The following is a 15,012-nucleotide window of genomic DNA, read 5'->3' on the forward strand; positions in this document are numbered from 1 at the left end:
GAACAAACATCACGCCCCAGCAGCTTCATTTGAAATGATTTGGCCTTTACTGAGCCACCTCAATGTATTGACTCCTCAATGGAGAAAACATTTCAGGTTCATAAATAGATGACCTTACTATGAATCACAGGTTAAAAAAATGATTGGATGACATATTTTGCACAAGGTTAACAGGCTGAATTCGTTTCTGTGTTCATTGATAAAACCATTACCAAAATGTTGTAATGGGATAGATCACAATGAATATGCACAAATGAGACAGTAAACCACGACATTAATGTGCACATTACAGTGTGATTATCTTACCTTCTTTTGACAAATGGCAGATATTTCAGCTGCAAAGACAAATTAACAAAACGATTCAATTTGTAGAGAAGCAGAATTTGTGAATTTTTTACAATATAAAGCAGCTGACACACGATACATGAAATACAACTCAGATAAACATCAATATTTTTTTAAATGCATATTTCAATTTTATAGAAATAACCCACTACCTGAAATCTAACTTAATTGAAAAGCACCAACAATTTTGGAAAGTAGGAGATAACTTTTATGTACCCTTAAGTTATGGGAAAATATCTCTTTAAAATATGTTCTCAGATGACTCAACTTTAAGCACCTACCAGCTCTAACCACAGCTATGAAGTAGCCACAGTATTCAAACAAATCTCTGTAACTATACAAAACCAAAAAATATTCTGTATAGTGTACATTGTGTATAATATTTATATATTCCATTTACTCCATGTCTTTGTCTGTGAGGAGGATGACTCAACACCTTTTTGTTTGTGAACGCTCACCTTGGGGCAGGAGTACATCAACAAGCCATTCAGCATGGTCTCTGAAAAGGTTAAAGAAATGTATAAACAATAATTGATTTATAGGCAAAGTTCTCCCTTGAGCACATGTATTACATACTTCCTAACAGAGTTGGAACACAAAATATGTTCCCTCAGTATCGAAGAAAATACAAAACTGCAGAGCAATGCAATTATAATATGCTACATGCTGGAGAAAAGAGAAACAAGTGGCTGCGTGGTTTTGTGATGATGATCTCATTATTGGCGTGAGGGAATTATGTAACCATGGCAATGTATTTCCCCTGAGTTAAAGAGAGGAATAATGAAGCAGGCAGTAGGTGATGTATGTTTGGAATGGCATCTTACTAAAGGAGGGGGAGGAATGAGGGATGGAGAAAAGAGATAAAACCGATGGCGTACCCTGCTATCCGCTGGCTGCACTCCTCGCATATATAAAGAGGAGGGGGCTTGTCTCCCAGGGCAACAGAAAGTGTGGGATCTATACACATCTGCAAAAGTAAAACAAGTAGTGTCAAAATATAGATGTGGTATTTCAAAGGTGAACATATTGATACTTTGATGTTTCATTTTCATGCAAATTTCTGCTCATTTTTAAATGCACTACCACACATTACAGTTAATGCTGCTAACATTTCCCATTTGTCCCTCTCACAAAGCGGTAGGTTGGTAGGTAGGTAGGGGTAGTTTATCATGGCCTTGCCCAGGAAAATCATGTGACACCTATACCTGTCTCCCCACGCCTCTGTGTGGATGGCTGCCTGCATATGCTACACTCTGCACTCTTGCAACCTGTGCCTGGCCCTGTGCTAAATCCCAGTGCTCATGTCCTCAATGTTCAGATGGTGCACTGTAATTTACTGTGCTCACTTGATGCCACCCTATCCTCAAGGGCTAGGCGGGGTCACCGCTTCCAATTAAGCCCCCCCTCCTCCACCACATACCCCCTCCCTGCTCCTGGTAATTGAAATCCGGCCCTCGTCCGTGCCCCTGTTCCTACTCTATTTGTCAGTTTTGAGCACAGTTGAGTAAAGGCAGGCAGAGCAGATAAAGCAGAGCAGCAGCAGCAGCAGCAGAGACTGGTGCAAAGAGGCTGATATCATTACCCCACTCGCACAGCAGCCCGGGCGTGCGCTGATTTATTTACCGTGGGGCTCACAAAAGCAAACACGCTGACACGCGCGGTTGAACAATCTGGCACATGCCCCATGCATTCCCCATGAAGTTCTCAAGAGGAGCAGAGTGCGCTGCTAATCTATCCTCTTACAGTAACAAAGCATTGTAGATGTTCAGGAATTGGTTTTGTGCATCCAACAACCAAAATATATACCAGTCATGTAAGAGTTAATGTTTAGGGCATATTTTTTAAGACTCAGGTCACCTTGACAGCAGGTTTATTGATGGCATTATGGCACTCGATGTGTTGACAGTGGATTGGGTTCCAGGCTGTCCAGTGAAAGGCGGAAGATTGGCAGTAAGGGAGGAGGAAAGAAGAAAAAATGGGGGATTGGTTAGACCTTTAGTCAGTTCAAGGACAGATAAAGCAGCAGATGTGACATGAGGAGAATCTGACCTGTGTACTGCAGTCCTCTATATTCACTGATGGCTCCTGGTGGCTTCAGGTTGGGCCAGTAATGAAACAGCATCTGCACAGCTGGAGGCTTTACTTGGGATGGTCCATAGGATATGACATAAAGAAGGTCCTGCACACAGTATAAACATAAACTGTTATTCAAATGTGCGATGATATTCAAATACACTTGCAAATTAGTGAATGGAAGGAAACTATTTTAAGATTTTCATTCCAACATGCTTTATATCCACTTTGTAAAGACTAAATCTTGCCTGATGTCCATTGCTCAATATTTTAAAAACTTTGATGACATTATATATTTATTAGTTTTATAATTAAAAGAATAGTCCAACATTTTGGGAAATGCCCTCATAGTTAGAGGAAAAGATGAATACAGGTCTAACATTTGTACACTAAATATGAAGCTGGAGCCAAGAGACTGTTAGCTTAGCTTAAAGCCTGGAAGCAGGAAACTGCTAAAAACCAGCACATAAGTATCCCTAAAACCACAACTTCCTGTTTTTACGTTTCTGTTAAACAAACAGGATATACTATGTTAATTAGTGAGCTTTTGGAGTTACTGGTAAGAGTTTTTAAAACTTTAGACAGAGCCTTGCTTTGTCCCCCTGCCTCCAGACTTTAAGCTAAGCTAAGCTAACACTCTACTTACTGTAGCTTCATATTTAGCACAAAGACATAAGAGGGGCATCAATCTTATCATCAAACTCTCAGCAAGAAAGTAAATTAGTATGTTTCCAAGCAACAAACTATTAGTTTAAAGAGTTCAAGAGGGCAATACAGCGTTCTGTAAAGAGTTTTTACAAAATTTAAATTTGGAATGAAACTCTTATATCTGCATCATGTATTTTGAGGGATAATACCTTCCACACTTCCTGTTTGTGCTTCATTAGACACTCCAACAACTGACAGTGATATACTGGAAAGAAGAAGAGATGAAATTAAGCAGAGAGCCATTACTTCACAACATGTCAGTGTTTGTCATATTTACATGCATGCTCCAAAAGCAGCAAACATGATGATTTACCTGGATTTGACGTGTACTGCATTGCAATCATGAGCATAGAAGAGGCAGACAGATTGACGTAGGCCGGGACTCCCCCCTCCCTCCGAGTGGAGCCCACTACAAATGAGCAAAGGAGAGAAAGAGAAACAACTTTAAAGATCATGTTCACATTGTGGTCCAGGTGTTTGTGTAGATTGTAGCATTGGTTTATGTAATTCAGAGTTGGGGTGGTATTCAAAGCTTCAGTGCCTAGAAACTGTAATCTAAGAGCATTTTGTTTAATTTTCCATACATATCACCAATTATCCCACCACATAGGTTGAGTTTAATTATTACAGGAAGTGAATATGTTGTCTTAATTACCCATTAATAGGTCATACTTACATATAGCCATGGGGAGGAAAGAGGTGCTCAGGTACTCAATGATGTCTTTGTGGAGGAAAGGGGGAAATGTGGCTAAAGTGGAGATCATAGTATAGGGCAAAGTGCTGAGAATATCATCACTGAGAAAGGGCAGGAGGCAAGTTGTTGTGTAAAATATGGACTGTCCCAGATCTGATGAGAAAGGGAAAAGGCAAAAAAAAAAAAAGACAAAGAGAGATACACAGACACTCATTCAATGAACTGTACATACAGTATCCACATACTGTATGCAGCCACAAATGTGAAACCTCTGTGAAATTTCAGTAATTTAACAGTATAACAGTATGAAAAAAGAGACCATTTGGAATATGAGCTTCTGTTGAAGGCAGTGAGCTTTCTTTAAAAGCCACTGAAGTGGAGTTTGCCCTCAGGAAAAGTAGACCATTCTAGTCAAGAAGATGGGTTTTCATGCTTTTGAGCTTTTTTTTAACAATGGTTAAAATATTCATGAAAAATAAGAGCACTGACTGTGATGCAGCCGTGGGCCCGTGAAAAACAGTGTGGAATTAAGTCATTCTTTGATGTATAGTAGACGTATTAGAACAATAGAACATTACATTTTCCTACATGTGGTTTCCATTTAGCTTATATATTTGCACATGACAACATAAGTAAAACATTTCTCCCACTTTACATAACAAACATGCAATCAAGTATGATGCACAGAAGAGAAGGCCTATGGCTGGTGTGTCCAATGGCTTATGAACGATTAAGTTGACAGGATCCAGCGTGCTCCCAATCACCCCCATGCATCCCTCAAGATCCTCAGCAGGACTTCTCTCTTCCCGTTACAAAAGAGGCCAAAAAAGCAGCAGTGGCTTCATGCAGGCCAGACGGCTCGGGGATGATGATGACAAACAGTGGTGCACTGGGCCTTGACTCACCATGCTGACCGTGCTGCAGCAGGGGCACCAGGTCAAGCAGGGTCACGAGGGTCACATAGAGGCCCTGATAGTCCAGAGAGGGGTACTCTGAGAGCTGAGCGTCCCGACTCTGCTGCCCCTGCCCCCCGCGGTCTGACGGGGCATCGCGCAGAACGCTGTAAAGGAGGGAGCGAGTAACTGTAGGGTTGATGGAACTGACTTGTGGTCTTAGAGATGGGGTGAGTGGGAATGGCACAGGAAAAAGACACATGGTCATGGGCACGGCCAAATTGGAAGCTTCCTGGTTCTCCTTCCTGCCTGTGCGGGACAGAATGCTGCTCCGGGGCGGGAGGGGAGGGGAGGGAGGGTAGGGGAGGGGAACAAGGGAAAAAAAGAGACAACAAAGACACAAAAAAACAGCACATTACATTGAAATGGCACTACAGAGACAGCGTAAATAGAAAAAAACAAACCCAGATAAACCCCACATAGGATGCAGTGTCTCACTATTTGACTGTATCACTGAAGGCACGGGCAATTTTTCCCTGCTTTATCTGTTCAGAGTGACTTTAATTCAATTTATCTCGATTTGTGTAACTTGGAAAACAAAAAAAACATGAGCACAAACTGCAATGATCACTGCATCTCATGCGTATCTGGTGACAAGGAGCAAAAATATAAAAAATGGCATGTTTTCAGTGGCAACCCCATACTTCTCCAAAAAGGGACAGTGCAAATGACTGTCCCTCGATGGCTGCCGTCTTCCAATCAGCAAGGTCAGAGGCTACCATGCAAAAAAAGGCCAATGAGCCGTGGAATTTAAAAAAAAGAAAGAAAAAAAAAAGAAAGAAATTTCCTTGTCTTTAGTGGGGCTGTCAAGGATGGGAGTGACACCAAATTGGTTCGGGAAAATACAGAGGTGACACTTTTGAAACATGCTTCAGCCAGTAATAAACATGTGTGTGAGGTTAGATCAAGTGCTCCTAGGTCACAGCACATGTTTATTGCACCAGAGAAATAATGTCCGTATGCATACGTTATGATACTGTACCAGTATCATCAGGAGAAATAATGAGATCCAACAGGCATATGGATTCAGGTTTCTAAAATAAATGTAACAACTAATCTACGGTAGAGGAGAAAAACTATAATGACAAAGGAATAGGTTGTATTGGGGGGGAGGGGGGGGATGACTGGTAGCATTATGTTTGTGAACTAATGCAGGATGGACAATTGTGTTTGCTGTCCCCTGGGGAAGGTGGTGGACATATTCAATTTTCAAGAGAAGAAAAACAAAAGCAAAAAACTAGTTGGGTTGAGTGTGGAGCGTCTAGGGTGGAGGAGAGGGGAGGGGAGGGGGCCAGAGAGCATTGCTCTTTTACTGCACATTATTGAAGAGCTAAGCTGTTCTATCAGGCAAATGATTGGGATTTATCATGAGCGCCCAGATTATAAATGCTGATGTACTGTCTTTTCTTTTTTTTTTTTTTCTTTTTTTTTTTTTTTTTTCAAAGGTCACTCAAAAAGTTGAGTTACAGCATTTGGCAAGTGAGAAAGGGGATTTTTTTGACATTACATTAAATGCATAATATTGAGCCTATAGCTTAAAAGTTTATACTGTCAACAGCAGAATGTAACATTTTCCTGACTTATCCCCTCAAAGTTATACTCTGCAAGATTTTAGTCAGTGTAGATTCATTCATAAAGCTGTGTCAGTGTACAGCATAAACTCAACACGCAAACAACAGACTGTATCTCAGAGTATGACTTTTTCACTGCCCATGTCTCAAATAGAAAACATCATTGATTTGAACAATGAACATAGACACAAACTGACACACTCACACGCATACATTAAACATATACGCACAAAGACGCACACATATGTGCATACATACATACAAAACAAACGACACAAAAAGTTACATATACGACACATAAAACACATGTAGAAATGCACTGGTACAGACACATGACATACGTTGACTGTCAAACCCTGCACTGTCAATACAAAAATCATTGACTATGTGTGTAGCAGCAATTCAAAGCACAAGCAGACTTCCTCAGGTAAGCTAAATACTAAAACTGTGCTACTTGTAAAATGAAATGTCTACACAGCACTAGATATGATTTCTGCTCCCTGCAGTTGTTCTTATGAGTGATACAGTTTGGCATGAAGTCAGCGTGGCTCAGTGATGCAGAGAGCTCAGATTGACTTGGAGAAATATGACTTAGCTATGCCTCATCTTTACAGAGGCATATATAATTAGCAGTGAATAGAAAATTTTAACCCCTCTTTGTCTTTCTCTTCCACACCTGACCTAAAATCGGTATATGAATCAGCAACCACCTCCTCTGGCGATGTCAGTTCTTCTTTCCAGGAACATGACACATGCCTGCTCCACTTTCCTTTTCCTTTTCAAGGCTTACTACTCCCCTCTTTCTAACTATCTCTTCTCTTTTACATTTTCTATTTTCTCTGTCTCTTCACTCCAGGCTTCAAAGGGCACAGGTGTATGGATAATCCTGGAGTCCCCTGCTGAGGAAACCAGACCACTCTAATTGCGGGGAGAAGGATTTGTGGGCGAGAGGCTGTGCTTCGGGGGATAATATCAAGCGACTGCTAACTGTGGCATCATGGAGAGTGAGTCCTTTCGCACTCGGATGACACTGCCCCTCAGAGGCAAAATCGTCACTTGAGTTAACACTGATTCTCACAGTCGCTGCCCCCGTCGTGCTCCATGTGTGCCAAAGACATATGAGAGGCCATGTTTAAAACTGCACCGTAGCTGCTGGTGCTGGACAGCCCCTCAGCAAAGCATGAAGTATCCAGAATACTCTGCGAGCATCACTCAGCGGAGGAATAATCCTTATGGGGCTGAGGCATAAACTGTAGAATTGAGGCCAGCGGCCAATCTCAAATAGATTGTACCGTAAGCTGATAATAATGATAAAAGTGGGGCATACAAGTTCAGCTTCCAGTAATCCCACCATTTTCATAAATTAGCTAATAAATCAGGACAGCGCTATTATTTTCTATGAAGCCAGCGGGCAGTAACACTAAACCAATCACATACAGAAATGTCCTATCACTGCAGTGTATTTTGGATATGGAAATAAGCTCCAGCTGCAAAAAAAAGGAGGGGGTTGGGGTTGGAGGGTGGGGGTGGTGACACATAGTGAAATTAGATGTGTCCAAAATGGCTGCCTACTTGACCCGTGTTGGAGGAGGAAATAACATGCTGTTCCTTCCTCAGGCTTTCACAGCACCCAGGGGAGCAGACTGACCCTGCAACTGAGGAGCTGCCCTCCGCCGGCCCCTCTGGGAAGGACACAACAGGCCGCCCCAGGGAAGCGTTCATCTAGCAACCGACCACGGAATCAATAAACAACACTGAGCCATCTATATCTGCTGCTGCTTTAGCAAAACACCATAACTCCTTAGGAAACCTGCACCAATCTCTATCTTCTCTGAGTATTCATATTGATACAGCTATCGCACTTTTAGAACAGAGGATGGATTTGGCTACTTCGCTAACTTCCCTACTTTATTCTTCCACTTCAATTCATATTAGCAATTTAATGGTGTCACTGTCATCCCTTTCAGAAAGTGAGTCAGAACAACCTGCTGTAACTAATCTCATCTGATCATGAAGGAGAAGCTAAATATCAAACATTCTACAGTCTGTTACTTCACCTGTTGGCTGTCGAGCAGGGTACTTACCTGAGCAGGGTTTGGGAAAAGTATTTCAGTGTGTTTGCAATGTCTGTTCCGGAGGGCACAGGGTAAATATTGTGTTGCACACGGTTGTGATACTCTTGCAAGTATCGTATCTTAGAGGCAACTGGACAAAATAAAGAGCAGAGTAAACAAGCAGATCAACAACTAGCGAGACTACCATAAAGGGTAAAAAAATATATATATATATATGTATATATATGAATCTGAGCACAGAGATGAAGCAAACGGTTGAACATGCATGAAGCTACACAGTATGTTGCGGCTGTTTTCTTCGTCCCTGTGAGACGCCCGTCAGCGTGTAACACGGATGCTCCAATTATCAAGTTAAACAAAGAGGCTGTGTTCCCATGGCTCTCTGGCCTTCACCAGGTGACCTTTTTGGTATAGCAGTGAGGTCACAGGAAACCCTGGAGGAGCCAGTAACCTATTGCTTACAGAAACAAGCTTGTGTACAAAAGGTTGCCAGTTCAAGTCCCAAGACAAGCTGGGAAAATCTGGTCGGGGGGGGGAGGGCTTACTCCTCCTTGAACAAATGAAATTGAAGCAGTTAACCCTGGCTGCTCTGTTGCACTACTCCCTCAGGTCTGCTGGTTGGTTACAAATGTATTATTGTTTATTTTTACCTGGTTAAACAAGAGTTAAAATAAGTTGCAGTGGGTCATTGCTGACCCGTTTTCTGTGACTTTGGACAGTAGTGTTTAGCTTCCTCCTTGACCTGTAAATGACAAACTCCCCCCAAAAATAAAAATAACAGCTGCAGGCTCTGAGTATGTGTGTGTTATTGTGGTCATAGCCTGTGCTGTAATACACACTGTAGCACACATGCCTCTCTCCACATAAATATGAACATCTTGAATGGCAAATTCTTATATTTTCTACACCTTTTTGATCCCCCCCAAACACCCAAATTCATTTGAAAATGCAGAGAGATTAGCAGGCTTCATCAACGTGCTTCATTCTGAGCACGTTGATATGGAAGCCCCCAAACACCAAGTTTAACTCCATATTTTTCATATATTTAAAGCCACCAACAGCTGAATAAAAGTGTGCAGAGATTATTCAATGATATAGAAGAGGCAGCTTTCCACCTGTTTCAGAAAGCAATCGGAGGTGATGAGGAGGAGGAAAACACCAACAGCCCTCAGTGTCTCAAGCCCTCATGACGGTGTGATCAAACCACATTATTGATCAATCTAATGCCACCATATTGTTCGGTAAAGAATCAGCGAGGTCGACCTTGAGACCAGCAGTATACTCTATAGGCTACACCTCGCTTTTTTTTCTCCCCCCCCTCCGCACGCACCTCATCCAGCCACGTCAATCAAACAACAAATAATACGGTGATAATAGGGTGTAGCCTCGAAATTATTTTTTTCCTTTAATATCCGAGAGAGAAACGCGGGCAGATACGGTGGCTTCCTGCGTGCACTGAGCCCTCCAGCCATCCTCTGCAGTGGGAGGACGTGTTGCAACCTGCCTTGGCAACCGCGGTTTCATCACCAAGGACAGCTCCCCTCATTCGGTTTCTTGGTTTAAACAACAAAAAAAAATCACGTTTCCAGTTTTCCTAAACAACCCCCCTCTATGACAAGACAGAAAAACACACACACACACAAACACACACACATACACACACAGGCGTACTTACACTGCTCTGCCTTCGTAGACATTTCGTAGACACTTGGGGAAACATATAACCCAGACTGTCAATTGTTTTAGTGGTTTTCTTCCTCCCCGGCGTTGTGTTTCCCTCAGTCGTGAAAAAGTGAATATACCCCCCTTGCAGCCCAGGCTCGGCTTGATTGTACCACTCTGCGCGATGGATTTATACACTGTGGGGTGTTTTTTTAGCGGTGGTGCGGTGGGTTTTTCCTGAGCTTTTAGTTGAATTAAAACGGGGACCCATTTTGCGAGTCAGTTTAGCATTTGAAGATTTTTTATTCTTTCACGGCGGAGGGGAAACCTTGATATGCATCTGCCACCGCATACCTTTCCAAATGGACTGATCCGGCTTTGACAAATTGTCATTCAAGAATTCCAACAACCCTATCAGTCCTGTTTGAGCTGATTATGGGAGGGAAATACTGTTAAAGACCTGAGTGTAGTTGCCTAAATATTCCTTGTTGGTGTTGTGTGTGCGTGTGTGTATGTGTGTGTGTGTGTGTGTGTGTGTGTGTGTGTGTGTGTGTGCTGCATTATAAAGGGCTAAACATGCAACAGATGGTTGTCACATTTTCATAAACATAAGAATGACGTGTCCTGGAGGAAAATTATATCATTTATCATGTTTGTGATACGCAATATTTCCTGCATTTTATTAGTAATTAATCTTTATGTTTTTTTATGTAAAGCACTTCCACTGTATGAATTGTGCTATAAATACACTTTGATTTCCCCATTTTTGGTAAAAGGCAGTGGATGCAAGTCTATGATTTGGCTTTATGTTATTTCTTATTATCACCAGAGTTATTTTATTAAAGAGTAAATAAAGAAATAATCTTATAAAAATACTTAGTAACACTATAATAAGAGTACACCTCATATGCTTAAGTAATACTTAATTAATGCATGAGTCATGAAGGTTTCGTGTATGAATTAATGCAATATGTTTACACTTAATAACCAATTAATGAATATTAATTCACAGTTACTTCATACATTATGCTAATTGATACACCAACCAAATTAGCTGAATTCCAGTTATAGTAAAGGGCATTTTAAACCCATGAATTTGATCAGCCTTTGTGAAGCTGTTTTTTTCCTTTATCAAACTGGTAAGATGCAAACATCTTCATGTTGCTGCTGCATGACCCAGTGGTCTTTCTGCCATGTTTACAAGCTAGCAACACTAGACTGATGTATTGTACATGATCAGGTTGTATCATGCTTTAATCTTATAAATTAACTGTGGGTATAAAAACTATTGATTAATGTATGAATTAACATTCAGTAATTGGCTATTGAAGTGTGAACTAATCACATAAAATCATAGTGACTTGATCATTTGTTAATGGTGAGCAACAGGAATTCATGATACATCTGGCATTAATCTATGCATGAAATTATCATGTTAAGCATTACTTAAGTATATTATTTGTACCCTATAAAGTGTTAACATTCTTAAAGTCTGTGCTCTAATTCAACATTTTTCTAATGAAGTCCTGCACATTCTCCTACGAGCAGAATGCAGCTAAAAGATAAACAGACTTCAGGGTCTGAAGCACTGACAGACCGACAGACTCTTTTCATTATGGTTTGTGCCAAGAACTGTTGGAGTATTTCCATCTCATCTCCAGCTGATGAGGAGCAACATCCTGCCCCTGCAGTCTTCACCTGGACTGACCCCTGTGCTTTTTACTGTATGCTATTCATTAAAAATATTAACCATTTGTATCAATGTATCAAAATTACCCATTTTTAAAATATGTGCTTGTTTTCGGATTAGAAATAAAACAGGATACCATATTGCAGATTTACACAAGGAGGCTGTTTTATCATGTTTCAAATCCAACAAAGGTTTTATTTTCCCTCATAAAAAAATTTCCACATTGGATAGATATACACACACACATTTATAATGTTGCATAGGTTGTCTTTCTGAATGCAGATCAGTCAGGGCTGTGGAGGTGATCTCTGCCGGTAGTCTGGGATATGATGCATGATCCATCCGGCCGGGGCCAAGAGAGTCACAGCAAACACACACATGGCAAAGACGGATTGCTATAAGGGAGTCAATGAGAATATTAAAATAAACGGTTGATTAATAGGCATTTTTATGTTTCTTGTAATAAAATTATACAACTACATGAAGGATGATATTTAGTAATGACACTAAAGCAGTGTTTTAAAGCAGAAGCCCACTGCAGCTCTCCTGTCATCAGCTACGGGTTGAATGGAGGGGATTGAACACCTGTGTCCACAACCAAGGCTCCTGATCTCAGTGACTCATCAGGTGATAAAACAGCAGCCCCCATTTAAATCTTCCTAACATTATATCCCCTTTGTCCCGCGGCACTCCAGTATTCCTAACCTGAGCCAGGCTTTGTGAAAGCCCCTGTGTTTGTCCCTGAGGACAGATCAACAGATTTATAGTGGCATAAACACCAGCCGCTATGTTGCAGTTCCATCATAGGATCCCTTTACGGAGACCAGAGCCTGCCACTGACTTATGGATAAGAAATGAATAAAACATCTCTCCCGCTCTGCAGGCTGGGGAGCACATTTCGCTTGAATTCCTCACATTAGAGGCAATAAAGTGATGTATCACAGATCTGACTTTCCAAGACTGACTTTGAGTGTCATCATGATCTTCAAATGTAGATTAATTGTAATATAACACCTTGATAGTGCAGGTAAAAACAGAGATCCTGCTGCTGTAGTCCTACATTTTGATACATTATTCAAAACAGGGATGTCTGTCTATTAAATGTCTCTCACAGCTACTAACAAAGATAATCAGTCCTACCACTGGCCCGATCTTTTCCTTAGGTGGCTTGCTGTAGATGGTTGACCTGTGATCTTGCTGAATGGCTTTCAGGAACACGGACTTGGTCAGTGAGGGTTTCCTAAGAACAGAGTACATCCTTCAGCTTGGTCCAACTCACACACTCTCCTTGACTGAGAGGAAATGTTTCTGTGGAATTTTTTCCTCACATCCTGTGAGATACTAACAGACAGCTACAACTTTCATCTAATTCCCATCTATGTTCCTGGGAGGAGTCACTTCCATGGGCCAGAGACACTCATGTAAACATAAATTGTCAGGACAAAAAATCTGGCCTCTTCTGTGAGACTGAAGGTTAAAATGAGCTGAATGAAGAAAAATAGTGCTTATAGATTACAATGAACATTATTTTTTTATGGTGTGTTTAAGATTGAATAGTTAACAGCAGCCACCTGAGCCAACATTTCTACAAAACTTGGTTCTTATTAAATCTACAAGTGATATAGACCAAGAAGTTAACACATGAATCACTTATCACTTGTTTCATGAGAAATAAGCAGGCAAATCCTACCAGGACTGCTGACTCTAACCATTAGAGAAAGTGATAAGCCTTACAGCAATCAGAGTAATTACCAATAAACATTCTTGGTTGCACATTAAGAGAGATTCTTATAATTTTTTGTAATTATTTTTGGACATGCATTTGGACAAATATTTTCTTAATTGCCAAAAATGCAGAGTGAAGATTTTAAACCAGTCATACTGGAAATGGCTGCAGGCTCTTGGGGGAAATGATAACGCAGAATGACCACTGAATCTGTGCCAGAAAATAAGAGATGCTATGCATTCATGAAGAAAAAAACAGTTTATGTCCAAATCCAATCACTCATAGGGGGAAAAAAAGCTTAAAAAGTTCATCATCCTATTATCTGTACAATGTCATATGAACACCAAATCACTTAATTTTCTGAATTGATGACTCAAATTTCCTTTACTTTGCCTGAATAGGGGAGCTGTGACTTGAATAAACCTTAAAGTTATGTATTCTCTGTCATTTCAAAAAGTTTCAAGGGGTTTTAATGCATAAAATTCAGAATATGTCTGTCATTTTGATTATGCCTCTTCTGGTTTGACAACTTCATTAAGGAAAGAAAAGCAGGTGATGCAAAATAATCTTATTCTGTATTTATTAAATGCATCTCCTTGAACTAGTGACAAATTCAGGAGGACTGCAACCTGTACAGCTCAGAGAACAACAAACGCTGCATCATATGTATGATATTTTCAGTCTGTATGCTCCTCAATACTTGTGTTCACAGATTACAGTGGTCCATACTCAGCACAACTATAAGCCCAGGGCCAGTGTGCGGTCATGTAAAGTCCCTCTAATAAATAATGTACACAGAAGTTGCTTTTTTTACACTGGTGCTATGTTGTGGAATAGACTTCCACTATTGTTCATAATGAAACAGGCTTATAGAAGTCAGGTTATGACTTATTTATGGAATAGAGTCACAGATTTATCACTAAATCTTCAGTTACATTTTTACCTCAGCTATCAAATTGTCCTTGTATTTTGTTGTGGACATTATAATTTTTTATTTAAATTGTGATGATGTGTTTTTGGATTTCAGGATTCTATTATTTAGTTTTATGTTGAATTTCTCGCACTTATTTATGTTTCTTAGTTTTTTAACATCTTGGGACCATGTTAGAAATAAGTGTTTTCATTTTAACATGTTATCCCTTGGATTTTTGTTTTTGTGTCTGTAATCCATAAATAAATCATATCATATTGAATGTATAGGAAAAACAGGAAATTGTTTTTGGAGTCCATGATTGTTACTGTATAAAGTGTAGACTACTGCAAAGATGTTTTGGCCTATACATTTGATGTATTGTGTCGCCCTCAACAGGAGGCCAAAAGAACTTCAATAAACTGAGCGACCAATCTCTGAGCCATCAAGGCCATACTAATGAAATAACTGTTACAATAATGGCCTCCATATAAATATATAATAAAATGATTTTTAAATTTAAAAAAAAAAGAATTACTACGAAAGACTACTAGTACTAAACAGTAGATTGTAAGGGGGGACGAGACAAGCTGCATGCAAGTACT

At 40.3% G+C, this 15,012-nt stretch overlaps 2 protein-coding genes across 3 annotated transcripts in view; both read right to left on the reverse strand.

The window, feature by feature from the left end:
* Positions 1–10,214, reverse strand: part of LOC122998631 (protein unc-79 homolog) — a 32,922-nt gene extending 22,708 nt beyond the window's left edge. Inside the window, exons 1-11 of one of the 2 annotated variants that reach the window (XM_044375589.1) lie at positions 10,095–10,214; positions 8,429–8,549; positions 4,726–5,039; positions 3,803–3,973; positions 3,440–3,535; positions 3,276–3,331; positions 2,395–2,524; positions 2,203–2,267; positions 1,224–1,312; positions 804–844; positions 307–335 (exon numbers count right to left, since the gene is read on the reverse strand). In XM_044375589.1, the coding sequence (XP_044231524.1) occupies positions 307–335; positions 804–844; positions 1,224–1,312; positions 2,203–2,267; positions 2,395–2,524; positions 3,276–3,331; positions 3,440–3,535; positions 3,803–3,973; positions 4,726–5,039; positions 8,429–8,549; positions 10,095–10,116 (1,134 nt within the window). In that variant the 5' untranslated portion in view covers positions 10,117–10,214. The remainder of the gene's footprint in view (positions 1–306; positions 336–803; positions 845–1,223; positions 1,313–2,202; positions 2,268–2,394; positions 2,525–3,275; positions 3,332–3,439; positions 3,536–3,802; positions 3,974–4,725; positions 5,040–8,428; positions 8,550–10,094) is intronic. The other variant, XM_044375588.1, reaches the window with a different exon arrangement.
* A 1,704-nt stretch (positions 10,215–11,918) lies between these two features.
* LOC122997891 (cytochrome c oxidase subunit 8A, mitochondrial-like) lies at positions 11,919–13,122 on the reverse strand. Its single transcript, XM_044374219.1, has 2 exons — positions 12,912–13,122; positions 11,919–12,166 (listed from the first exon to the last, which is right to left on the reverse strand). Exons 1-2 carry the CDS (start codon positions 13,026–13,028, stop codon positions 12,059–12,061), a joined length of 225 nt encoding a protein of 74 aa, XP_044230154.1. The 5' UTR covers positions 13,029–13,122; the 3' UTR covers positions 11,919–12,058.
* Positions 13,123–15,012: the final 1,890 nt, after the last annotated feature.

Source organism: Thunnus albacares, chromosome 15 (genome assembly GCF_914725855.1).
Source record: "Thunnus albacares chromosome 15, fThuAlb1.1, whole genome shotgun sequence".
Taxonomy (NCBI): Eukaryota; Metazoa; Chordata; class Actinopteri; order Scombriformes; family Scombridae; genus Thunnus; species Thunnus albacares.

What these genes read in the sequence shown, in the direction of transcription:
- LOC122997891 (XM_044374219.1), bottom strand. Translation starts at nt 13,028, where the DNA reads ATGTACTCTGTTCTTAGGAAACCCTCACTGACCAAGTCCGTGTTCCTG. An exon ending in AGGAAAAGATCGGGCCAGTG is followed by an intron (nt 12,167 to 12,911) that starts GTAGGACTGATT and finishes ACTCCCTTATAG; the next exon opens with CAATCCGTCTTTGCCATGTG.